This window comes from Echinops telfairi, unplaced genomic scaffold, assembly GCF_000313985.2.
Source record: "Echinops telfairi isolate 266 unplaced genomic scaffold, ASM31398v2 ScPeMD7_7467;HRSCAF=8505_1, whole genome shotgun sequence".
NCBI classification, from domain to species: Eukaryota; Metazoa; Chordata; class Mammalia; order Afrosoricida; family Tenrecidae; genus Echinops; species Echinops telfairi.
This window is the reverse complement of record NW_022111368.1, coordinates 43693231-43720513: the sequence shown is the minus strand read 5'-3', so window position 1 is coordinate 43720513 and position 27283 is coordinate 43693231. Positions and strand designations below refer to the sequence as shown.

The following is a 27283-nucleotide window of genomic DNA, read 5'->3' as shown; positions in this document are numbered from 1 at the left end:
GGAAACACAGGGAATCCAGGACAGATGACTCCTTCAGGACCAGTGGTGAGAGGGGCGATGCCTGGAGGGTGGAGGGAATGTGGGGTAGAAGGGGGAACCGATTACAAGAATCTAAGTATAGCCTCCTCCCTGGGGATGGACAGCAGAGAAGAGGGGAGAGGGAGACATCAGACAGTGTAACTTATGACTCAACTATAATAATTTATGAATTGGTTCATGAGGGAAGGGGGAGGGGGGAGGGGGGAATCAGCAACTGATATTAAGGACTAAAGTAGAAGGCAAATGTTTTGAGAACGATGAGTGCAACAAATGCACATATGTGCTTGACACAATGGATGTGTATATGGATTGTGATAAGAATTGTATGAGCCCCCATTAAAATAATTTTTTTAAAAAGACCAGACTTATTGGACCAGTTGAGCTTCCCTTTAAATGTCTACTGAAACTACTCCCAGACATCAGCCTGCAGCTAAATTAACTGGTTAGCTCAGGAAATAAACAGTATCACCCCTGAGTACTTCATTAATTTTTTTTTTCCTGAGGGCACAGGTGCTTTATTCAAGGGGGAAAGGACAGGACAGGGGGCAGGCTGATGGGACAGTCCTGGCTACCCGACAGTGGATGTTGGGGGAAGGGAGGGGGTGTCTGGCCAGTCTGCGGGCCACATAGGAAGACCCCACAGTCGGCCACCACGACTTCATTAATTTTATCATGGGAGCCAATCCGAAAAAATCTGAGGCCAAATGGTCAACATTTACCCTAACAGGAAAAAATGACAAGGTCATGGGGCTGGGACAGCAGGGAACTTAGATGAATGGAAATACAGATATGTTAACATACTGTAGAAAATGTAAAGAACATCACTGAACAATGAGCATAGCAATGGGTAAGTGAGAACTGAATCTCCTATGTAGACTTTCACCCAAAATACAATAAGGTATGTTTAAAAATTCAAAAAGAAAGAAAAATTTAATTATTTTACTAAACTGCTTTGTAATTACACAGTTATTCTGGGTGTAACCTTGGCACTGCATTTCCTAGCCAATGTAACAAGCCTTTTACTTTTAAATTATGGACAAAAACAAATAGAGGAAATAAAATACCCTCACTCTAGACAAGAGAACAAGAATTGTGTGAGTTTTAAGATGATTGGAGGGGGAGCAAGCCACAGAATTAGTTTGAGATGCAGAGCAGCGAATCAGAACAAATAGCTGTTTACATGGACGAACCAGTGGGATGTGAAAATGCATCACCATAACCTACATTTTTTTTCTATCAAGAGATTTGCAGCTGACTATCCGGGTGACTCATTCCTCTGCTTAGGAGGTGAGGTAATGCTATTGTGAGGGGTGATGTCATCTCTCTACCTGAACTGCATGCATATTCTTGGGGCTCTCAAGGAAAAGCACCATCTGCTTCCATACCGGCTGCTAGAAAGACTGCACGGTGATTGGTCCAAAGGTTAGCAGCCATTTGGGTGACTCATGGGCAGCCAATCAGTGAAGAGCAGAGACACAGAAGTGAACTTTTAAAACCATCATCCAGAAATATGGCAGAATGATTCATTATTGAGTCATAATGCTGCTTTATTTTGTTTCCTTTGTGCTTGCCTCACTGAGTTAGAGAAGCACTGAGTTAGTGCTTCTAAAATGAGGCACTTTAATCTTTATTGCTCAGTATGACCAGTCTGAGCAAGTCTAAATTATGTCACCCGTATTTTTAATGGGAGATAATAAGGCTGTGTTCTTTTACTTTGGGAGGTCTGCAGATCATCTTTAATGCAAAGAAAACGTCCCTCACTCTGTTTGACAGCTGTTTTTAGCACTTTGGAGCTATGGTGTTCCCTGAGGACCCGCTTCTGCTTTAGGGGGCAAGAGCTTGCTACTGGAAGAGGAGGAAAGAGCGACAAGAAATGCTTTGTGCTCGTAGACCCACGATGCCGCTTCCTCTTGTAGTGGGACACACCTGCTTTCCCTGTTCGCATCCCCCTGGTACAGCTCTCGGGATGACTGGACAATTGGAATAGCTTAAAAAAAAATCAAACTAAAAATAACAAAATAAAAAATGCTTTATCTTATTTGAGTTTAACTGTCCTCAAAACAAAACAAAAAACCCCAAATCACCGCCATCAAGTCGATTCTAAGTAATAACGACCCTATAAGACATGGTAGGCATGTTCCTGTGGGTTTCTGAGACTAACTCTTTACAGCCATCTAAAGCTTCATCTTTCTGTCAAGAAGCAGCGGGTGTTTTTGAACTGCTGACCTTGTTGGCAACTCAAGGAGTAACCCACTCTGCTAAAGTCAGGCCAACCAGAATTTAGAGTACCTAACTTAAGGGCAGCAAAGAAAGAGGAAGCCTTTTAACAAGATGGGTTGGCACAGTGGCTGCATCGATGGGCTCAGACATAGGAATGACAGTGAGGGTGGCACAGGACCGGGCAGTGCTTCCTTCCGTCATCCATGGGTCACGGTAAGTCCCAATCAACTGGATGACACCTAACCTCAGCAACAGCTCTGGAAGGTGGAGAGCAGTACATATTTGGTTTCCCATCTATAACCTGAAATGGACCATCTTATTACTATTGCCAGGCATGCATAGTAAGACATAAATTTACTCCCAATGACAACTTCAGTTAGGACATTCCACAAAGGATAAATAGAAAAAATTTATTAAAATTAAATCTGTTATCTGTTGTCATCAAAAAATGTAAGAAGGGTGGCGGGGGAAGACTATGTAAGAAAGGAAAGACTAAGATGATAATGACACTCTAAGATATTATTTGGGGTACAAGGTGATATCATTTGAGTTTAATAAGAAGTCTGATTTTTTTCCTATCATGAAGAATAATGGAAATCTTTACCCAGAATTATGATGAACCTTCTGAGGTAAATCACAGAGCTCTCACAGGCTCTGGGTGCTCTTTCCTTTCCCTTATTTGGAATTCATTTCAAACCACAAACAAAGCAAACCAAAACACCCTCAAGCCCACTGCCCCGCGCTGACTTGGACACAGGCTGACCCTACAGGACAGAGTGAGGCTGCGCCACGGGCTTGTCAGGGCTGTGCGTCTGTATGGAAGCAGACTGCCACTCCTTTCTCTCTCAGAGGAACTGCTAGTGTGTTCTAATCACTGACCATTTGGTTGGCAACTGAGCACTTCAACTGCTGTGCCACCAGGGTCCTGCACAAATAGATCATCTCCTGTCAACGAGTCAATTCTGACCCATCGAGACCTTTTCTGAGGCTGTAAATCTTTATGGGATCTTTCGCCTGAGGAAGGGTTTGAGAGAAATACAAAAAGCCCCCCTGGGCTCGGATTCACTCACCCGAACATTTGTTCAACCTGGTTGCTCTGTCATTTCCTCTGACCACTCTCTCCCCTCCCTGCCACTCATTTGTTTTCATCTGTACCATTTGATGTTCAGTTTACATCATAGGCTAATAGTTTGCATTTCCTCATAGAGACCTTTTCTTACACGATCACAGTACCCTTGTGCACCTCATGCATTTGCACTGATAAAACCCTCCTCTGCTCTGCCCTCTATGTTCCAGTTGTGTCACTTGACCTAATACTGTCCTCTCTTGTGTCTTCCACCCCAGGGCAGCACCTAGTCCAGGACCAGTTTTATATGTATTTGTCATTTTAGTCTCTTAATCTGGATTTTTCTACAGCCTTTTTTTGTCTTTTATGACAGTGATATTTTTAAACACCACAGTCTCTGTTCCCTTTAAAAAAGAAAGAAACTCCTTATTCTGTGCTTGGCTGGTGTTTCCTTTGATGAGGTTCAGGGTGTGCAGTCTTGGCTGGAATGCCGCAGAGGTGCTGCAGTGGCTTTTTTCAGAGTGGCACACCTGCCATGTAGTCATAATGTTCACTTTCTTTTAACCCAGTCAAGATATTGTTAAACCCTCCCAATGTATCAGTACTATCTGTTTTCATTTGTCATACCAACTAAGTGTTTGTGGGGAGACTTCACAGTTGAAATAGTTCCTTATCAAAATCTCCATCACCGTGGATGAGTCTTGCCTGATCCAGTCTTTCCTGTGATGTTGCAAAATGCTGATTGTTCTACCTTTAGCTTCCCTACACATATACTCAGCCTTAGGCATTTTATTGCAGCAAGAGACCTCCTTTCCCTCCTAGTTGTTATTTATCTATTTGTTATTACTTTTGTGATCAAATTGCCCCAGATTTGGCCAGTGGGAGCTCCTTGTAGCTCTCACTTACATACTTGTGATATGTCCCCACCCTTTTCTCAGTAAAACAGTAAAGGCTGATCTCATATCGACCCTGCTCCAGCCCTGGAATGAACCGTTTCTCTGAGGAGCCGTGGTCTCATTTAGTGGGGAATGGAATTAGACAATGAGATCTGCGCACTAGGTTGGAGCAGATTCTGTAACAAAGATTGTGTGAACACTAGCATACCTGGTAAGTATGTCTGGGTGTTCTTTGAAAATTTAATGGTGTTTCAGCTTATAATTAGGGCCAAACGTATTACAAAATAGTATTAGGATTGAGAAGATTTGTATCATTAAATTTATACCTCCCAAAATTTCAAAGCGTGAGTAATATTAGCTTGAAGGTCAGATAGGATTTTGTTAGGCAGAGTTGGGCAGGAGGTTTTCCCGCAAGAAGTGACATTGGCAGTGACAAGGAAGCCCTAACAGTGCAGTGATGGTGTGTGACATTCTTAAGTAATGTTTCCCAGTTTCCTTCCGTAGTGAGAAATGAAAGGCAAACATGGAGATGTTGTTTGAGGTCATGTTTCGAGGGCGTTCAATGTCATACTTAGGATTTGGGGTCTTTAATTAAGACGATAATAAAGAGCTGTTGAAGATTTTTGAGAAGTGTAAATAACAAGCTTAAACCGTCTCAGAGAGATTAATCTAGAAGATATGTAGAGATTGGATTGAGGACATTCAAGTTAAGAAGAATTGTAAAGAGGCTATTATGAGAGGTCCGGCAAGAGATAACAAGGATTTGAACTGAAAACCTAAAACCTAGGTTAGAATAATGGCATTCAACTGTCCTTTCGAAATCCCGAGGCATGGGGGAAGGACAGTAAACTCAGTCCACTGCCATCAAGTCAACTCTGACTCTTAGTAACCCTTCGTACAGTAGAATTGCTTCCAGGACTGTAAATCTCTACAGGAGTAGAAAGCCTTATCTTTCTCCTGTGGAACAGCTGGTGGTTTTGAACTGCTGACTTTGTAGTTAGCAGCCCAACATGTAATGCACTCCACCAGTAGAGCCCCTGGAAGGGTAGTAGAAGGGAGATGTGTGAGTTCAGCACCAACTTGGAACTCCCAGGGTCCCTTTGGCTCCACAGGAGAGAGATGAAGTTCCCTCCACCCAGGAAGATGATAGTCTTAGAAACCAACGTGGGCAGTTCTGCCCACCCTGCTGGGTCACTGCGAGTCAGAATCGACTCCCTGGCCGTGGAGCTGTTGTTATTAACCCTTCAAAGAAATGATTCTGTTGCTTAAAGCACAAAAGCAATAAAAGGCAGAGAAAACTTGTGTTTAAAACGTTCACAAGACTAAAGTTTGCTTAAAGTCCTTTTCAACATTTCCTTATTTTATGCTCCATTTCCACAAAACTTTGAGTGTGTGTGTGTATCTATCTATATACATGTATCTCTGTATGTTTATCACTAGATAGATACTTTTTTTAGTGCCCGAAGTCTAGGTCACATAACCATGTACCAAAACTTGTGTATCTTGTCCATGAGATGATATTCTTGGCCCAAAATCTTGGTGGTCTTTTGGGCTTCTTTTCTCATGCTCTGTGGACAGCCTTCTATGGAATCCGATTGACTTTATCTTCCAGTTAGATCCCAGACCTGACCAACTTTACTACCTCCATCCAAGTATCAATATCATCTGAGCCACCATCTTCTCTCTTGCTTCTCTCTCTCTCCCTCTCCGATTTATTTGCTCTCCTTGTTCCTCAAACAGGACAGACATGCTTCCCGTGGAGTCTTTGCAAGGATTCACGCTCTCATCTTTGCTCAAATATTATTTCTCAATTGGACCTACTCTGACCTCCTTATGAATACCCCCCCTCACATACACACATACATTTTCCAATCTTCTAGTATTTTCCCTGTGGCATTTATCAACTAAAATTCTTTATAATTAATTCATGATGTTGCTTTCTCCCATCACCTGAGTTTAAACTCCACCACAAGGGCCGTGATTACTGTCTGTATTGCTCGCACTGATTTAACTCAAGCACCAGAATAGTGCCTGGGTGCCCTGTGGACCCACCCCCAGCACCCCCAAAAATAGACTCACTGCCATCGGGTTGATTTTGACTCATAGTGAGTGACCCGATAGGACAGGATAGAACTGCCCCTGTGGGTTTCCTCATCCTTCTCCTGCAGAGCAGCTGCTGGGTCTGAACTGCTGACTTTGTGGTTAACAGCCTAATGACTGCCTAACCCACCACGCCGTGAGGACTCTTACTAAACATCGTTCAAAAAAGGAAAGAAAACTCAGAGCATAAAACCAGAGTGCGTAGTTAACCAGGCTCAGTGCAGACTCGAGATACCAATCTCCAAGTCTGTGTCAGTGATTTGCCTGGGAAGTGCAGCATATGCTATTGCTGTGCTAGGAAATCATAGTGTACATTTGTATATGAATGGCTATAAGAAGTTCTGCAGTTAAGTATTCTTAAATTCACTTGATCACAAACTTCTTTTGGTAACTCATCTATAAGTATGGACCACTGTTGCTTTGTGAACAGGAGTTCTAGTGGCATCGTGGGTTGCTCACCAGGCTGCGAACTCCCAGGGCACCAGTTCGACTCCACCAGGCTGCCCTGAGGGCGAAAGTTGAGGGGGATCTTCTTCCAAGAGGGAGAATGGTGACACAGCTGAAACATTGCAGCCAATGTCACAGGACAGTTTATATATGAATTGCCAAATGAAAAAACAATTTGCTGTGTGGACTTGCGCAGAAACCATGATAAAATGTTGTGGGTGGGGTGATATATAGCCTTGGAGGCCCTAGGGAGCAGTTCCACTTTGTCCTGTGGGGCCCCTATGAGTCAGCATGGACTTAATGGCAGTTGGTTATTTTTTATAAATGAAAGAGTGGAGGGAGGTTTGAACCCATCAGCTGCTCAGTGAAGAGAAAGTTTTGTCAGTCACTTGCATAAAGATGACCTTCTTGGAAGAGTCAGGATGTGCTTGAAGACCATGGGGTTTGTTTGTTTAATTGTGCTTTGCTGATCCAGGAAGCAGAGTCGCCATTCTTTCACAGTTGGTTGATGGGCTGTGTAGCTTCTCTGGCTATTCAGAAGGCTGCTGGAGTGCATCAGGCCCCAAACCCAGGCTTTTAGTTGCTCCTCTTCCTATCAACCCCAGGACCCTTGTAAAGTCTCGCTTTTGTTGTAGGTGTTTGGGAATAAGATGATCATTCCTTCTCTCGATGGAGACCTCTTCCAGTGGGACCGAGACCGGGAGAGCATGGAGACAGTTCCTTTCACGGTGGAGTCACTTCTGGAATCTTCTTACAAGTATGGAGATGACGTTGTTTTGGCTGGAGGGAAATCTTTCACGACCTATGGGCTCAGTGCCTATAGTGGAAAGGTGAGTGCAAATGGTGGGTTTTTGGGTTTGGGGGGTTTTATGTTTTGTTTTTGAGAAAATCAGAATACATAGGATAGAGAAAACACTTCAGTCAACTCTGATTTATCCTTTGAGATGGACTGTCATTTCCTTCTGAGAGTCTCATTTGTTTTAGTAAGGATGGGCTGAGCAGTATGTGTTTCATGTAGGTATTGTCAATCTTCAGAAGAGTCCTTAGTGGTACCTAGTTTTTCCCGTTTTGACAGCTGACAGGCCCTCCGAAGACTAATAGTCACCAGGATCATAAGAATGACTGTTTCTACTCATTCACTTATCTGGTTTAGTCCTATCATAACCCAAGAGGAAAATCTGTACTCATTTTACAGGTGAGAAAATGGAAGAACCTTTAAAAGATTAAGAAGACTTTCAAGTTTGGATTTGGCTTAGATCATGCTGTTGTTGAACTAGATTTTTTCCCAGTATTAACTCTTGGAAAGTAACTATCATATAATTTCCTTCTATGACTAGGGCTTGTAATACAAATTTATTATTAGGAGTAACTAATTAAAAAGATCCTTTTTTTTTTAAAAAGGATCTGATTAACCTCTAAGACCATCACCTAATGACATCCTTTTACCCTGGAACTGAAACCATTTCCTGAGGTCACCTTATAGCTAAATAATAGATGGGCCTATAAAATAGACAGTAGCACCCCACCTATCAAGGATGTGCTCTTTGCAGCAACTAGAGACCAAACAGGCAGCATGGGCCCCGAAGCTTTGATGAAAAGGCAAGGAGGGGTAGGGAACCGGTGTTCAGAGTGCTGACACATTGGGAATAGCAACCAATATCACTAAACAATTGGTGTTGAAATTGTTGAATGGGAAACTAATTTGCTGTATAAACACTCACTTAAACACAATAAAATGTTTTTTAAAAAAGCATAAGTTATAGTTACCATGAGACCTATACTGATCCATATTGTGTTGTCCTATCTCAGAGCCATCGAGCCATTGCTGGTTCATAGCAACCCCCTATAGGTTTCCGAGGCCGTACCTTTCCTGGAGCTGCTGGTGGCTTTGGACTGCCGATCACGAGGATCGCAGCCCAGCACATAACCGCTACACCACCAGCGCGCCTATTGTATTGCTAAGCACTGAAAATATTATGGCTCTGCCTACCCTACTTATAAGCATTTTGAAATACATAACTGAAAAACAGATGTAGCCATATCTCAAGTTTTATGGCACCCTGTCATTGAGCAAGTCTGTTGACATTATTTTCCCAACAGCATGTACACACATCATATTTCTTGTTACATTTTGATGGTACTTGTAGTATTTCAAACTTTTTAGTAATGAATCCTGTTACATGCTGAATAAACTGCCCATCATTGCCATCGAGTCAATTGCTACTCTCTGATGATTTTCCAAGGCTGTGCATCTTAACACGACAGATAGCCTCCTCTTTCTCCAACAAAGCAGCTGGTTTGCTTTGAACCACCAACTTTGTTTGCCATTCAGAATCCCAACAGTTGCCCAATAATTAGTTATCAGTACATCTTTGATCAATTTACGGATGAAGAAAGTGGCAGACTTCTTCCACTTCTTCCTCACTAGCTTATGTGGCTGGTGCATAAATTTGAATGGCATTATTAACTGGACTCTGTGGGTGTTGGTGTTATACTCTCACATAAAGCATTGTTCTCCAACTGAAATCTTGAGATATTCTTTTGATGATGAATATGACATCACCCCTTGAATTTGTCATTCCTGGAATTGTAAATAATATGATTGCTTTAAAATGGCCACTACTGATTCGTTTCAGCTCAGTAATACCTAGGCTATCCATTACTTTTTGATGACTTAAGATTTTCTGCATCCATATGTTGCACAATCTGTGTACCAGTTATTAATGGCTGCTTGCATTGGTTTCTTCTCCTGTCGAGTCATGCCCCACTAGCAAATGAAGGTCATGGAAACTTTTATTCTCCCAGCTCATTAAAATCTCCTCTACTTTGGGTGGACGGCCATATTTTCAGTGTCTTCCAGGACTGTCAGATATTGTCCTACTACTATTCACACAGTTTTTGGTGGCTAATCCCTCACAAACAGCCCATTGTTCTTAGTCTATTCTTAGTCTGGAAACTGCTGAAATCAAGGTTTAGCCAAATCTATCTGTTATTATGCAGAAATTCTTTGAGTGTGTTTCTTTTTTTTTTTTCTTCTGAAAATTCAGTTGAAATTTTATTTATGACATTTTTGCAAAGATGACAGAGCTGGCTAGTCATTTCTTTTGGGTCATAGAAATGTGTATTGGTACATTCATGGTTCTAGATACTGCACTTTAGCATTTGGTCTTCTTACTGATGGGGCTTCTTGTTACTCGGTTACTTCTTACACATCCCCTCAATATTCCTTTACTTTTACCGAGTATAGAAATGCCTCCCCTTACAGAAGGGTTGCAGGGAAGAGACCAGCCAATCAGGGTGCAGGGTAGCAACAATGAAACATACAACTTTCCTCTAGTTCTTTAATGCTTCCTCCCCTCCACTCTCATGATCCCAATTCTGCCTTACAAATCCAGCTAGACCAGAGGATGTACACTGGTACAGATAAGAATTGGGAACACAGGGAATCCAGGACAGATAAACCCCTCAGGACCAATAATGAGAGTAGTGATACCAGGAGGGGAAGGGGGGAACCAATCACACTGATCTCCATATAACCCCCTTCCTGGGGGATGGACAGCAGAAGAATGGGTGAAGGGAGACATCGGACAGTGTAAGACATGAAAAAATAATAATTTATAAATTATCAAGGGTTCATGAGAGAGGGACGGTGGAGGACGGAGGGAAAAATGAGGAGCTGATACCAAGGGCTCAAGTAGAAAGCAAATGTTTTGAGAATAATGATGGTAACAAATGTACAAATATGCTTGACACAATGGATGTATTATGGATTGTAATAAGAGTTGTACGAGCCCCCAATAAAATGATTTTAAAAGAAAAAAAAAGCATATGTTTTGAGAATGATGAGGGCAATGAAAGTACAAATGTGCTTTACACAATTGATGTATGTATGGATTTTGATGAGTTGTATGAGCCCCTAATAAAACGATTAAAAAAGAAAGAAATATCTCTCTAACTTGTATCCTTCACTGGTCTGCATCTGTTTTTTTCAGGTGAGGTATATCTGCTCCGCTTTGGGTTGTCGCCGATGGGATAGTGATGAAATGGAACAAGAAGACATCCTGCTTCTGCAACGGACCCAGAAAACCGTTAGAGCTGTCAGACCCCGCAGTGGCAATGAGAAGTATGTATTCAGAGACAGTATTACTATAGATACTATTGGAAAGTGTACCTAACACCAGCATCATCAGTATTTCATTTGTGGAGATTTTCTGAACAACTTTGTTGTCCTGAAACAATAGTTCCCCAAGTGGGCAGTACTGCCCCTTGGTGGGTGGGGTGGTCCAGGAGAGCTGCAGAAGCAGAGGCCCACACTCGGTCCTGGATCACGGGCTGTCATACAGAAGTGTTTCATTGCTGGAAGAAAGGTGATGAGTCATTCTTTCTTTTTTTTTTTCTGAAGGACAAGTAAATTTGGGAACCTATTCCTTGAAAACATTGTTTTTTAAAGAGAACTATAGTTCCTAAATTAAAAATGGCCTCAGGGTTTACAACTCTAGAACTGAACTTCTTACCATGTGCTTCAAGATACAGTAGCCAAAAGGAGTCCAGTACAATGACTCTGTTTCGCCTTAAGTTAATGACATTTTCCATGATAGCCCAACTAATCTGTTCATGGGTTTGTTTTCTGCTTACTGAGCTCGCTCTTCTGTCTAGTTGCTTCAGAGTGTCTTACTACCCAGGTTTCAAAATAATTTTAGTCTATGTTCTTAGAGCATTAGAATACCATTTATTTGGTCGAATCCTCTTTCCAAAAACCAAATTCTTTATATGATTTTTTTATAACATTTAGATATGTGATTAAAAATTAAGACACAACTGGAACAGATAGTTTGATCTAAACCAGGCTCGTGGCTTTTTAAACTGAATACTTAAATTTTAAACTGCCTCTGTAATAAAATTATTGTTATGTCTTTATCTGTTGACAGTGAGTCAGACCTTCAGATTTTGCTTATTCTGATGTAATCAATCTCTGGTTTCAGTCTTGGAGACTTCTCTCAAACGTAGTTAAGGATGTGTTCTTTCTGCTTTCCCTGGACTATTTGAACTGAGCTTTGCATTGGCTAACAACTGACTCTATCCTGAAGGAATATATTTTTTTCCCATATGTTTGAGTGTTTGCTGCTTGAAATCAACACGTCTTGGAGCTTCCTGAGCAGAAAGGGTCAGAGATCTAAGCTCCATCCTCTTGAAGTTTAGATTTTTTTCAGTGGAAGTTAGAATTCTTCACGTGGAATTTTATATCTAACTATCAAAAACCAAGTGGTTTTTCTATTAGATATAGGAGAAAGTTTACTACTGCCCTTTTATGGGTAAGAATACTGAAGCTCAAAAAAGTAAGTTGCAAATCTGAGATTATTGTACTGGATGATATTGCCTTTTTGAAGCTATGTTTTTATAAAAAATCCACAGTTGATGCATTCATCTTACTTTTTACATCAGCTTGCTGGCATACATTAATTTCTCAGCACTTGAATGAAATGTGCGTAGCCTTTAGAGGTAAGCAGGGTAAGCAGACTGCATGGGACCCCATTTTAAGGTCACCTTGATGGTTTTAAGAAAAGCACTATGATTTGGAAGCATGAAAATCTGTTTTTTCTTTTTGAGAAAATGTCTGTCCCTCCAGCTGTTGTCAGTCAGCCCACACTTGGAGAAGCTTTGCTCCTAAGGGGTCAGTGCAAAGCCCTCGAGGGCCCTCCTGTGGCCTTAACTGTCAGCACACTCCTTCCCTGAAGGGTGTGCGGAGTTGTTCTTTTTCTCGTTCCCAGATTTTAGGATCTGCGTCTTGCATGTAGAAGAATGATGTGTTATCTGGTTCCTTCATTTCAAAGTCATTTCTAAAACACACCTTTATGAATTTAAGGTGGAATTTCAGTGTTGGCCACTTTGAACTTCGGTATATTCCAGACATGGAAACTAGAGCTGGATTTATTGAAAGCACCATTAAACCCAGGGGGGACAAGGAGGAGTCTAAAATCATTTCAGATGTGGAAGAACAGGAAGCTGCCATAGTCAACACAATCATCAAAGTGTCTGTTGCTGATTGGAAGGTCATGGCGTTTAATAGGAAAGGCGGACATCTGGAATGGGAATATCAGGTACCTGAGAAACCCTGTGCGCTTTCCTCGCCCGGGGTCACCGAACTCCTTGGGTTGGGAGGGAGTTAGCTGCCATTTGGGATTCTTGTTTTCTATTCCTCAGTAATTTGTGATTGTGAATGGTGTTTTATAAGTTGAGATGACATAAGACCAAGACCTAGGTGGCATGGTCAGTTCGAACTCAAGCTCCATTGGGTTTACATTGCTTATTGTTCTGAGTGGATCATCAGGTCTTTCCTTTGAAATGACTCTGAACCGCCAACTTAGGCAGTTGGTAGCCGAGCTCTTAACCCTGCTTTAAAAACCCTCTCCCTTTCTCCCCTAGTTTTGTACTCCAATTGCATCTGCCTGGTTGGTTAAGGACGACAAAGTCATTCCAATCAGTCTTTTTGATGACACAAGTTACGTGCCCCACAGTGAGGTTTTAGAAGATGAAGAAGACATTGTGGAGGCTGCTCGAGGGGCCACGGAGAACAGTGTTTACTTGGGTGAGTAGAAACCTCTTTTCCGGTCATAGTACATGCTGCCATCTATTTAGGTTACATTCCCCACATTGGCCGTCCAACTTCAGGTATGTTGATAGTAGTTGTAATACCTGAGTAAACTTACTGGCTTAGAATGAATGCCCTGGAGATTTATGTTGGTTCCCATGCCTGCTGTTGTTCAATATGTTCACTTCTGAAACATTTAATTATTGTAACATATTGTTTTTCTCTGGGGCCTGTATCAGAAAGACGTAGGAATGTTCCTGTCACATAGCCTGCTTCAAAATGACGCATGCATGTGTCTTCAAAGTCTTCAAATGTTCTGTGTGTGTGCTTGCATTTGCATCTGTATCTGTTTGCTTCCCTTTAGAGATAGGTTTTTGGTTTTTTTTTTCTCTATGCAGCTATGCAACGGATCTGAAAAATAATAACTCTGGTGTGCTTCTGAGCAATTGAAGACTTTTAATAGAATACATTTTGAAATGCCAAGTCTAGTTATTTGAACTAGTCTCAGTGGTCAAATATTCATAAAATTATCTAAGCACTATCAGTGTCCCTTTCACCCCTCATTTTAAAAAAAGCAAAACTTTGAAAGAGTAATATGTCACACACGCATTGTGATAGTGTTTAATGGAATTATTAGCAATATCTCTGGGATTCTGAGCATTATGTAACTTTTAAGGAGAGAGTCATTTCATCCAGCTATGAGGGATCTTCAAAAGGTTTATGGAATGATAGAATTAAAATGATTGTAAACTTACCCTGAGCTTTTTGAAGCCCTCTCATATTAGTTTCACAGGGTACATTGGCCTCTTACTGTTGGAAATTTCCTGTAACTATGGGAAATATGTTGTTATTCTATGAGAAACATTATATGGGCCTTCTCCCCTTCACTTTCCCTGGGTAACCTATGAGTCAAAATCTGAGTGCTCCAGGCCCGATTCTCTGTTATAAAGAGCTGGGTAGCAAATGAATAAATAACTGGAATGAATCTAATTTTGTTCAATCAAAACGAAACTTATCTATTCTAAACATAATTGGTAATGCTTTTGCTCAATCAGGAATGTATAGGGGCCAGCTGTATCTACAATCATCAGTCAGAATTTCAGAAAAGTTTCCTACAAGCCCCAAAGCCTTGGAATCTGTCAACAATGAAAAGGCCATTGTTCCTTTGCCGACAATCAAATGGAAGCCCCTAATTCGTAAGTTAATTATCAAAGTTCATGAATACTGTTAAAGTGCTTGGAGGTCTATCAGAGAGATTAGAACTACTATATACTCAGTATTTTACTGATAAACAAGGAAGAAACTTCAATTGTTAGTAATGAATTTTCATTTTCAAAGTATTTCATTAAAGCAGCAGTTGCTTCACTAGAAATCAATGTTAATAAAATATTTCTCTGTACAGTTTTGAAAAACTCTTAACCACTCATTGACTACTCCCAAGTAGCACTTAGCTTTTAATGTATTGTTATGAAGAATCTGTAAGTAAAACGTAGCCAACATTTTATCTTTCCGCAGTTAAATGAATTGAATTCAGATATCGGTCCACCTGGTTACCTTTCTGTTCCTGTGACTGTGTTCTTACTTGCATGCTCACCTCATAGTGTACTTCCTCTATGAGACCGGAGCTTTCAAAGGCGAGATCCTTAGGCCGTTTCTTTGGCTTTACATGTTCAGACAGAGCGGTGGTTAAATATCTATGGCATCAATGAGGCACTCGTGCTTTATTTTTTTACATTTTGTTGTGATCTCTTGGAGAAAATTTGCATACCAAATTCATTTCTCATGAACAGTCCCCATGCCTATTGTTCAGTAACCTCAGTTACACTTTCCCCAGTGGCGCAGCATTCTCCTTATCGCCACTCGGCTTGCTCTGCAGCCACTTATCTAGCTTCCTTGTGCCCCTTAGCTTGTCATCTTTGGTCTAGGGGCAAATGTTAACTCTCGTTTAGACGAGTGCTTGAAAAAGCACGATACCTATAGGTGAGAATGATATCTTTTATGAGCCAGTCTGTCTTTTGGCTGCCAGGTGACCTCCACAAGTGGTTTGAGTTCCAAGTTTAACGAGTAGCCCTGGGTGATGGTCTCAGGGATTCCTCTAGTGTCTACTAGTCTAAGCCTATGAAGGCTAGCCTTTTTGAGTAATTTGAATTTTTCCACATATTTCACCCCGATTACCTGGGACCATCTACTATGTCTTTTGTTGGAATGGCCAGTAGTGTTAGCTAGGCACTGTCTAGTTCTTCTGGCGTCAAGATATGTGAGGTCATTCTTTGTGTAGATTACTACTTTCAATCTTAGGTTTCCCTCTTTCTCTGCCCCAGATGCCTAGAGACCAATGCAGCGGCATCTTACCCAGCCACACGCAAGCTTCTCAGACCCCAGGCGGCCCTCCCTAAAGTAGGATGTAGACCTTATCTGTGTAAGCTAGGCACATGTGTTTTCATTCGTCCTAACAGCTACACTTTTATCTTTTACTGTAGACTCTCCTTCCAGAACTCCGGTGTTGGTGGGGTCTGATGAATTTGACAAATGTCTTAGTAATGACAAGTTTTCTCATGACGAATACAGTAACGGTGCACTTTCCATCTTGCAATATCCGTATGGTAAGAGTGACAACTCCTTGGTTGAAAATACTGACATTTGTTCATTTAAACTCATTTTACGTATTAATTTGAAACTAAGTAATAGAATTCAAACGAAGAGTAGTTGATTGGAGTGAAGACAATAAACTATCCCAGGAGGCTATATTGTGAAAGCTAAGAAAGTGTGGAAACTAAAGTCAGATTGTCAAAGTTCAAATCCCAGTTGCGCCACCTCCTGAGCTGGCCACACCTAACTTGCCTCCATCTGAGTTCCTTCATATGTAAGATGAGGAGCGTAATCAGAATATCTGTCCATTGGGTTGGTAGGAGCAAATGCGTGTGAAATCTTAATTAGCACTGTGCCTGGCACATCACAAATGTTTGACAAGCATTGTGGTTAGTTGCTGTCAGGTCTCTTCCGATCCTGGCAGCCCGTGTGTACAAAGTAGCACTGCCCCATGGGGTGTCCCAGGCGGTGACTTATTGCAAGCACATCTTAGGCCTGCCTTCCAAGATGCCTCTGGGTAGGTTCCAACTTTGGGATTGGTGGTCAAGTGCTTAACCATTTGTGCCACCCAGGGCTCTTTAAGAAATAATCATTCTTGCGACTGGGTCTCTCATTTAATCATCAGCCTATATAATATAGTCTCTAAAACGGTAGGTACACTGTATAACAAAGAAAGCAAGTGCTTTCGATAGAACTATGAGAAAATGTTGTCAGAAATAGTTATTTGAAGTTTTGTTCTCAAATCGGGGAAAGTCAAGAATAGGTAAAATTTGGTATAAACTACATTTCTCTGTAGTAAGTAACAAGGAGACCTGGCAGCATAGTGGTTCTGCATTGGACTGCTCGCTGCAAGGTCAGCAGTGCGAAACCACCAAACTGCTCCACGGGAGAAAGACGAGACTTTCTACTCCCTAAGAAGTTACAGCCATGCAGGTCTACTCCAGAAGGACTTAACATAGAGGGCCTGCTGAGTGAACTGACCCTGCCTAGAAGTTGCTTGCACCCTTGGACAGAGGACTGGGGTACTTGGATGGGAGAGGAAGCAGAGAGTGGCTGTCACAGGAATGTGGAAGTGACCACCATTGGACCTTGGGGGGAACCCCCAACTTGGTAGGTGTCCAGTGGAAAGGGACCCAGGATCACCATACATATAGTACTTCAATTCCCACCTTGCAGTGGCATGACAGGTGGTGATCTGTGGAGCAGGGAACTGCACTTGAAAGAATTGACCCAGGAAGACCCCGACTGGCATCACCCCTATGCATAGGGTCCACAGAGCCCAATCCAATGAGAGATGGAACCGTGTAGGACAGAACTGCATGGGTTGCGGCTCAAGATAGAACAGTACTCACATAGACTCCTCATAACGACAGTGCCTGGAGCGCTGGGTCATTGATGGTGATAGTGCAATCGACTTACACCCCAGGGGGGTGAGTGACAATGATGTACTTCTTTGTTTATCTGGGTGTTTGCTTTCCTACTTGTATCGTGGTTTTTGGGGGGTTTTGTTTTAGTTTTTTCTTTTGTATGTTCTGGTTGGCTTATGACTGCTATTGGTGCAGTTGGTCTTACAGGGTTGTAATTTTGTCATAATACAACCACCAATGTAAACCTGAGACATGCAAACCCTGTGAACAAACACATAGAGTCTGGGCTCCTGCTTAACTCTAGCCCAATTTAAGAACAGTTCTGATAACATGGCTGTAGTCGATGCTTACCTTCATGAGATAATCAATGAAGATAAAGGTGCCAAAGCAAAGTGTGGTGAAGAAAGTGCCGTATATACTCATGTATAAGCCGAGTTTTTCAGCACATTTTATAATGCAGCTTTTGTGGTAAAATTAGGTGCCTCTGCTGATATTCGGGTTGGCTTATACTTGAGTATATATGGTAGGTGGTGCCCGGCTATCAATCAGAATAGTGTCTGGGTTCTTAAAGGCTTGTATTCAAACTAACTCCACACACAAGAAGCACACCAACTTGTGTGATCCAGACATGACAATTACAAAATTAGAATATGGCAAAGGGGAAATATCTGAGCTAAAATTATGAACACCCAATTTGTAGAAGGCTATGGAGGACTGTGGGAACCCCAACCCCATCTGCTGAGTATCTTGTCAGACTGAGCCGCTGACAGATCCGCTCTAGCCACAGTCAAGAGTCCAGAACAGCCTTACTATCAGGTAGAGACCATTGTAATCTTGATTATGCTGGATCGAACTTGATACTTGGCCAGCTGACCTCCCTATAGACCCAACATGTTTTTTGTTTTTTTAAATATTGATAGGAGTATTTTCTTTCTTATTCATTATTTGTAGTTTTGTCTTTATGTTACTATTATTTTATCCTTAACACTTTATTTTGCTTTTGCTTTTTTTGTTGTCTCTATTAGGTTTCTCAGTTTGTGAAGCACAGGAGGAGTAGATGCATTTTGATAGTTAGGTTTATTATTCCAACCTAGCCAGTAGGAACATGTGGGATTAATCAGGTCACAGTTTGATTGGAGGGCAAAGAGATAAATGGCTCTGCAAAGCCCTCCCCCTCTCTCTTGTTCTCTGATGATCAGACCAGCATGCTGCTGCTTTACCTAGTTCTCTACCTCATCCTGTGTGCTACACCACCTGTGGGCCAAGCCAACCTGTGGTGGATCATGTGTCCGCTACAGCTGTCACCTTGCATTACTTGAGTTCAAGATCCTATCTGGGCCTGCTTCACTAAGCTCCCAGCTCCCGATCGACTGACTGTTGCTGACACACTCTGCTTTTTGCTGCCTGTGGCAGACTTTTCCTGCCTTGGCTGAGGGAGGACTCCACTGTCTGCTTCCTTGACCTTGGCAGCCCGTGTGAGTCGAAGAACTTCCAGTATATTAACTGTTCCATGAAAGTGAGTTGAACTGAGCCCTCTGTACTACTGTGTGGACTAATTAGATTTATATTCGTTCTCACTGTATAAACCTAGCCTCATTCATATAGATAGATATATATATAATCATAAGTGTCCTCGTTTTGTTTCTCTAGAGCAGAGGTGTCAAATTGGTGTCCCTTGGGCCGCATGTGGCCCCCGAGGTATTTTTTTGTGGCCCGCAATGCTCTGAAATAAAATGAAAATAGAAAAAAAAATTTGTGAAGAAAATAGCACTTAGGGGAGATCGAAGCAATACCATACACACAATTCCCTCGTTAACCCTTTAACTACTGAAGATGAGGATACATGTGGCCTAGTGACTTTCCTGGGGGCCCGTGGACACGTATAAACGCGCTGACTCAATTCCAGCGACGTTTGGGAGCGATATGTCTGCCACTCTCAGTGTCACATCATGTAAACAGATCCCAATAACGAAAAGGTTAAAAAGAGTTGTGGTGTTATGAATCTGGGTTGTCGTGTTATGAATCATACCTGGCGGCGGCGCTAGTTAACATTTTTAGAGGGAAGCCATTACAATTGTGCATCATGTTTGCCAAATATCCAACATTTTCTGTTTCTTATTAGTTACTTTGTTGTATTTTCCGGTCACAACATAAGAGGTAAGTGAAAACTAGTAGGAGGAAAGTGCTGGCAAGTTTAGGGTAAAAAAGAATAATTTTAGCTTTATAAATACATTAAATAAAATAAATGTTTAAATAAAAGCAAAACTAATAGCATTGTAATTATTCTATCCATATTCCTGAATCCTCACTTCAAAATATAAATTTACCAAAATTTGTAAATGTGATGTGGCCTGCGTGAATCTTGCCTGTTGTACCAAATGTCCCGTGTTTTAATTGAGTTTGACAGCCCTGCTCTAGAGAGCCATGCCTGATATATGCATAGTGATAAAAAGTGATACAAGGGCAGGGGTGGGTGATGGGAGGGAAGGGGATTTCAGGAATGAAAAATGAAGGCAGGAGTGGGGAGGGAGCACTAGAACTGACTGATTGCACAACTCATTTTAAGATGATTTAACCATCTGGTGGTGGTGGGGGCGGTGTTCTAAAATTGATGTGATAGTGATTATACAATTGGGCTTGATATGACTAAATGATTGAACTGTATGATATATGAATTATGTGCCAATAAAACTATTTAAAAAACCAGCTATAGTCTCAGGAACCCACAGGATCACGATGAGTCAGCACTGACTCGATGGCAGTGAGTTTGGCGTTGGTTTGGGGGTGTGGCAGGGGGGTTTGGGGGAAAATGGGGGCTTAATGATGAGTACAGGAATGAAGAAAAAAAATGTTCTAAAACTGATTGTGGTGATGATTGCACAACTCCTCCTGGTGTGATTGAACTACATTGAATGGTATGATTTGTGAATTACGTGCCAATAAAACTTTTGAAGAAAAGAAAACATTATAGTCTTGGAAACACACGGAGGCAGTTTCACCCTGACCTACAGGGTCACCGTGTGTCAGAATTGACTCCATGCCAGTGAGTGAGCTTTTATTTGTTTATTTATTTTTGATAGCAGGTAGCAGTTCTTTAAAGTTAGGATACATTTAAATGTGAAACCCTTTTTAACCATTTGTTATAGAAACATCTTCAAATCTGCATTAGAATAACAACAACATAGGCTTCTTGTTGGTTCTCTGGATTCAAGAACTAGGAGACTACTGCACAACTTACCTATATACTTGTGTATAAGCCAAGTTTTTCAGCACATTTTTTATGCAGCTTTTGTTGTAAAATTAGGTGCCTCGGCTGAGATTCGGGTTGGCTTATACTCGAGTATACAGTGAATTGGTTATAAAATGAGCCGTAGTGGCGCCGTTGCACTCAACTGTTAACTGAAAGATTGGCAGCTCGAACTTAGCTCATGCTGCCAGGAAAATGACGTAGCCATTGCCTTCTGTAAAGACTACAGCCTAGAGAAGCCTATGGGGTGTGGTTTACATCAGGCTATGCATGGCAGTGGCATGCCCAAACCCTTTCTCAGGGTCCACACGTAGATGAAGCCTCTGGTGAAGCTTCTCTGACCACAGACCGGGCATGTGAGCAGCCTTGCTGTCATGCAGGGTGCATTGCAAAGTGGATATGGCAGATGTAGTTAGGGTAACATTTCACACCTTATCATGTCTTTATTATTTTCAAAGAACCCATCATTTGATAGAGTTGACCCATTTTAAAGTCGTCCTAGTGTTTAATATTTTCTGCTTTCTTTTTTTCTTATTTTATTTTGTTATTGTTGTTAGCTTTTTTCTTTCTTTGTCTTTTTTGTTTTTGTATGTTTTTTGGTTTGTGACATCCAGGATGGGTGAATCTAGAGAGGCAGTAACTGGATTGATGATTTCTTGGGGGTGTGGTATAGGGAAGCTGGGGGCAAATGGGGAGCAAATAACAAAGCAGTACAAAGAAGACAATGTTCTAAAATTGATTGCGGTAATTACTGTATGATTCTTGATATGATTGAACTATTGAATTATATGGTGTGAGGATTATGTCCCAAAAAAACTTTTTAAAAAAATAAGCAAGCAGGAAAACCCATGGGGTAACTCTGCTTGCTCACATGGAGTCACGTGAGTGACAAGTCTACTTGCCTGCAGATCATACCAATAAGTGGCCCAAACAAAACAGTCCACAAACAAGACTGAGAACTAGAAACAGCCCCAAGACATAGAGAAATTCTGCAATCTGTCCCAGAGCAAAAAGAGTGTAGTCTGTCCAAGTAATGTCACATAGAAGGTACAGAGCACAGGTGTTCTCTGGGACAGGTTCAGTTTTGGTGGCCTGAAAGCAGCCAAGGGTCATGATGGAGATGCTTTCCTTCAGGCTTGTTTAAATGTGTTTTATTGTAGCAAGGGAAAGGAAAGCTTAAAATGCCATGGAGGAAGATTGAGTACTGCCTAATTCTTCTACTCTATGGATGGAATTAATTAATAACGAGGTAATAGGATGAGGGCACCCCTATGTCTTTCTTATAGTGTTACATGTAGGTATAAAAAAATTCAAGATACTTATGGAATAAGATGTATTTGCTTGGTAAAAAAGAGGAAGAATTCATGAAGCTGTTTGAAAGGTGTTAAAGAAGCAGGAAGAAATGGGGGAAAATATGCTGCAATCAATAGAAAGTAGCAAATTGTTAACTAAGAGCTTTCAGCTTATTGTTTAAAAATACATTTTCCAGTAGACAGACCTGGCACTATTCATAGGCTTTTTTTTTCTTCCTCTTTTTTCTTTTGCTCACGTCTATCCTTATAGCATAGACATGATGACCAATCCAGAGTAGAAAGCAACAGGGCTGACGGCTCTGGGGGGATAATGGGGGATGAAGAGGTGGGAGAAAGAGAGGGGGGAGCCAACAAATCCAGGGATGAGGGAACAATAAGAGATTTAAGATCGATGGTGAGGAGGGAACTGACTATAATGATAGATGTATAACACACACACACACACCCCAGGGGGACGAACAACAGAAACATGAGTGAAGGGAAATAATGGACAATGCAAGATATGAAAATAATAATTTATAATTTATCAGGGATCCACGAAGGTGGGATGGAAAGGGAGGGAGTGGGAAAAGAGTTGATACCAAGGGCTCAAGCAGAAAGAAAATGTTTTAAAAACAATGATGGCAAGATTGTACAAATGTGCTTGATACAATTGATGTATGGATTGTTATAAGAGCTGTAAGAGCTCCCAATAAAATGATTTATTAATTAAAAAGAAAACACTTTTTCCATGTTTGTTTTGAAGATAATGGGTACTACCTGCCATACTACAAGAGAGAGAGGAGCAAACGAAGCACGCAGATCACAGTCAGATTTCTCGACAACTCGGCTTACAACAAGAACATCCGCAAGAAGGATCCGGTCCTCCTCTTACACTGGTGGAAGGAAATAGTGGGGACCATTCTGTTTTGCATCGTTGCCACCACCTTTATCGTGCGCAGACTTTTCCATCCTCATCTTCACAGAGTAAGAGACTTGCCCAGCATCCAATTTACTTCCGAGGGTTAGGTGTAAAGGAAACCTAACTGGGGTGAGTGGAGTGGGCTTTAAACGCATGTTTGGTTTGGCATCGAGTGATTCTTGCCTGTGCGCTCGGTCCTGCATCTTTCCCTCCCACTCACTCCTCAGTTGTGCAGACGGCCACCCCCAACATCCCACTGAGGCTGCTTTTGCCAGCGTTCCCAATGATCCTCTTTTTGTTCAAGTTCACGGACATTTCTCAATCCAAATCTAACTGAATCTTGTCAGTACCAAACAAACAGCTCCCTTTGACCTCTTCTAACCAGCTTCTTTGACACGGTCCTCTTGGTTTGCTTCTTGGCTTGGTGTGTGAACCTCAGGACCGTGTCCTCCTCCCTCATTAACCTCAGTGTTCCCCTGAGACCTTTCTTGGTTCTTTCCACAAGCTCACCTTGGATGGTCTCACCTACTTTCCCCACTCCAACTATGTTACATTCTAATGGTTCTAGAATCTGTTTCTCTGGTCCAGCTGCCTCGTGGGAACCTCACCCAAACCTCTGCCATCCAGTTGATTCTAACTTTTCTTGACCCTCTACAGAGTCTTCGAGGCTGTATAGTCTCATCTCTCTCCCAAGGGGTAGCTGATGGGTTTGTGATTAGCAGTCCGGCACTTGCTTGACAGCGCCACAGATACATTAAATGAGACCTATCTTTCAGTAGATATCGTTACCACCACCACCCATTCCCATCGTCCAACCAGTTCCTGTGGACTTTTCATCTCTCAGTAAAATGTACAGCTATCCCCAGTTACCACAGCCAGAAGTCACTCCTCCCTCCCTCTCTCCCTCCCTCCCTCCCTCCCTCCCTCCCTCATCTAATCAGTCACCAAGTTATATTAAAGTCTTCCTCTGAAACATCTTCAATGTGTCTACTCTTCCATTTTCCTGGCACAAACACCGTAACCCTCTCCGGAATCATTAACAAAACCATTAACAAGTCTTTATGCTTCTGGGCCTCTCCTGGTCTCAAGCCCATTCTCCACATATCCTAACACTAGCTACATTTCCTGGCTTAAAACACGTTAGTAAGTGATCCCCCTGTGGACCCCACCCCATTGCTCTCAGGATAAAGTCCATGTTCTTGGGATAGCCTGCATGATCCTGAAAGATTTGTACCGGCCTGCTCATTGCTCAAAGACCCTTGGTGGTATAGTAGGCTATGAGTTGGAAGTTGGAATCCTCACTGCAAGGCCAACACTTGGGAGCCCGCCCACTAGCCGCCTCGCAGGTAGAAGGTGAGGCTGTCTGCTCCTGTAAAGGTTTACCGCCTTGGAAACGAACTGGGGGCAATTGTGCTCTGCCCTATTGGGTTGTTAAGAGCCGGAATTGACTTGATGGCAGGGTGTTTGGCTCATTACTCATGTCTCACCCCTGCCCTAGCCACTTTCTGCCCTCCTCTCCAGGCTTCACGCTCCACCATGCTGAACTTCCTGCTGTCCTTCCCGTGGATCAGACCCTCTCTTAGCTTGGTAGTGCCCTTCCCTCTAAAAGGTAAATAGTGACCGTCCTCTTCCCCTTGCTCCCACTTCTGCTCCCTTCATCCTCACATTGCTCACGCCTAGACACCTTCTAATTTGACGTTACTTGTCATGTCGTCTGGGGAGTCTTCCTTAACCTCTAATCTACGTTAGAGTCCACTCGTGTCTTAGAACACACTGACTTCCCTAACTGAAATGCCTAATAGGTAGGTAGTTATTTCTTGCAGCCACTGGGCCAGGACGGGGTCTACATTGTTTCCCACTTACTGTCGCCTCCCCAGCTCTTACACGGTGCTCAGTAAAGAATTGCTGAAGGAATCATTGGCTCCACAAATGGGGCCCTTTCAGCCACATGGTTATTAACATCCTCTGGAGATGTTTTAGAAGATGGCAGTGAAGACACACTGCAAATGGGGTGGCAAATCCAGCTTCCTGTCACTGAAAGCATTTTTAAAGGGCCTGCAAGACTGGTTGGAAGTGAAATCATTCTAGTCTTGCCTGGAAGTCTGCACGCCTCCTTATACATGTACACAGTCTTTCGCTTTACACCTAGTATTGTGCTATACTGTAGACACAATACACCCACATTTAAAGAAAGAAAATCCCCTGAAGCACAAAAGGGAGGAGAGTGGGAAGATGAAATTTTTTTCCTTAATATAATAAGTAGAAACACTATATTTTTTGTTTTTTTTAATGCTTTCTTGCTCCCCGTGTTGTTTTAGTAACCATCGGAATTCCCATTAGTTAACTTCCATTTGGCTATGTATTGGTTGTGATTTTTTTTTTCTTTTCCCAATTTAACCAGCAAAGGAAAGAATCTGAAACTCAATGTCAAACTGAAAATAAATATGATTCTATAAGTGGTGACACAAATGACAGTAGCTGGAGTGAAATAAAAAATTCTGGATATGTATCACGGTGAGTTGTACCATAAAGTGCCTATGTGTTAGAGCTCCTGGTGGCAGCCATGTGAATCAGAGAAGAAATTATTTAACTTTTTTCTTAAATTGTGAATATCTGAGTGAATAAAACATGGCCCTAGCCCACTAGTAACTTAAATTCATTCAAAGTATTTTGTACCTTAAGAAAGACAGAAATATGGGGTGTTGTAGGGGTTTAGAATTTCAACTGCCCAACTAGGTTCTTAGTTGGATGACTTATTTACTGAGAGTCTACGCTGTGTTGGGTTTGGTACTAATAGTATCAGCTATTAATGGTGGTGCCCATGTAGTAATTAAAATATGAGATTAGTCTCCCTACGTTGCTTAATCCCCAGTTACTAAGCTCATCTTTTATTCTGTCTAGATAAGATAAAGAAGTAATTCCATATGCCAATAATATTGACACTTTCCAAAAGCAGAAGGAAGAGAAAGAAGGGTTCACTACTAAAAAGTAGGCAGTTCAAATCATTTGAAATTAAAATACAAAGAAAGAAGCTGGTGACAATCTGTGTGCTATGCAGTACCACCTTTGATGCTACAGGAAATTTTGCATGTGACAAGGTTGCTTGTGACTCCCCCCCTACGTTTTTGGTATCATACTCTTATCAGTAAATACCATGAACTACAAGAAAGAGACATGTAACCTTATTGTTTAATAGCCAAGGTAACGGGTTAGGACAGGAAAGATTGAAAAAGGCAGCTACAATCTGAGCCATTTTGGTTATCTGAGGACTTAGGGTATTACCTAATCTGCATTCCTATGTACTGCCAAGAATTGACAACTGATTGGTTTCTTTCAGCTACCAGTTTCTGAAAGCAACATTACTAGGTGACTCACAAGTAGTAAAGGTGACCGTAATGCTTTCGATCAGAAAGATGCTGACTAGCATAACACTCCAGTGGCAGTCAACACGCGGCAGTGAGAGGTGGGCGGGGGAAAAGAGGCTGGTTGATGACTGCTGAAGTCATTGCTCCTCTAACATTTGGTTTGAATAACTGTTTATAGGACGATGTTTTAGGAATCTGGAGACGTTTTTAAAAACTGGCCCTATCTTGAAGGGTAACACTGGATATGACCCATAAGCCACAAGACTAAATCTGATTGTAACGGTTCCATGGGGCATCATGAATGAGGTCACATGTGATGTGAACCTTGAAATCATGAGTAATTCAGGGTGAGCTAGAGACTAGGGGCGAAGTGGATAAAAGTTGAGTAAACATAGTTGTGAGACTGTTGTGAAGAGAATTTTAATAAGGTGCTCTAACACTGAATTAAACATAGACCAATTTTTCTTTAACTTTATTCAGTATGAGGAGAATGACCTTTTTTGTTTGTTTGCCTTATAAAAGGATTTCTGTGATAATAATAGTGATACCTAATATTCATTGGGTGCTTTCTGTGTGTCCAAGTCACTATTAAAGAGCATACGCTCCAGAGTCATTCGTTTTGTCAGTTATCAGCTGGGAACTTAGACGAGATTGTAGGTATCGGATCTAGACTCATCATCCAAGATGTTACTTCTTTCAGAAGCTCTGTTTTTGTGTGAGTGTTTCGGAATACGCGAAGATCATTCAGTTGGAGTAGGGCCTGAATTTTATGGGTTCTCACAGTTGGGGAGGTTGATTTGTGCCGAAGTACCAAGAGTAGCTATTTTCAGGCATATACAGGTTATTACTCTTCATTCTCTGTGAAAGTAATTGGCCCATAGAGGGTTGGGATTTTTGCTTCTCTTCCTTAACTTCATGTTCTAACCAGCTGAGCCAACTATTTGAAAATGTGTGTGACCATACACATCAGAAAGTAATACATGTAAGTTTATAAGGGATACATTGGAATCACATATGCCATCTGCAGCAGGCATGAATGCATTTACTCAACTGACATATCTTAGGTCTCCTATTTGCTAGGTAGTGCCCAGACTAAGGAAATAGAGAAACAAGGACCAGGGTCTCGGGAGGCTCTTAGAGGAGT

General features: G+C 41.8%; 1 protein-coding gene across 1 annotated transcript in view; it reads left to right on the top strand.

Moving 5' to 3' along the window:
* EIF2AK3 (eukaryotic translation initiation factor 2 alpha kinase 3) overlaps positions 1 to 27283 on the top strand; it is a 96311-nt gene that overhangs the window by 39512 nt on the left and 29516 nt on the right. Inside the window, exons 3-10 of the mRNA XM_004707940.2 lie at positions 7404 to 7598; positions 10761 to 10891; positions 12632 to 12866; positions 13192 to 13354; positions 14413 to 14553; positions 15838 to 15960; positions 22619 to 22839; positions 25176 to 25288. Of these exons, the coding sequence (XP_004707997.1) occupies positions 7404 to 7598; positions 10761 to 10891; positions 12632 to 12866; positions 13192 to 13354; positions 14413 to 14553; positions 15838 to 15960; positions 22619 to 22839; positions 25176 to 25288 (1322 nt within the window). The remainder of the gene's footprint in view (positions 1 to 7403; positions 7599 to 10760; positions 10892 to 12631; positions 12867 to 13191; positions 13355 to 14412; positions 14554 to 15837; positions 15961 to 22618; positions 22840 to 25175; positions 25289 to 27283) is intronic.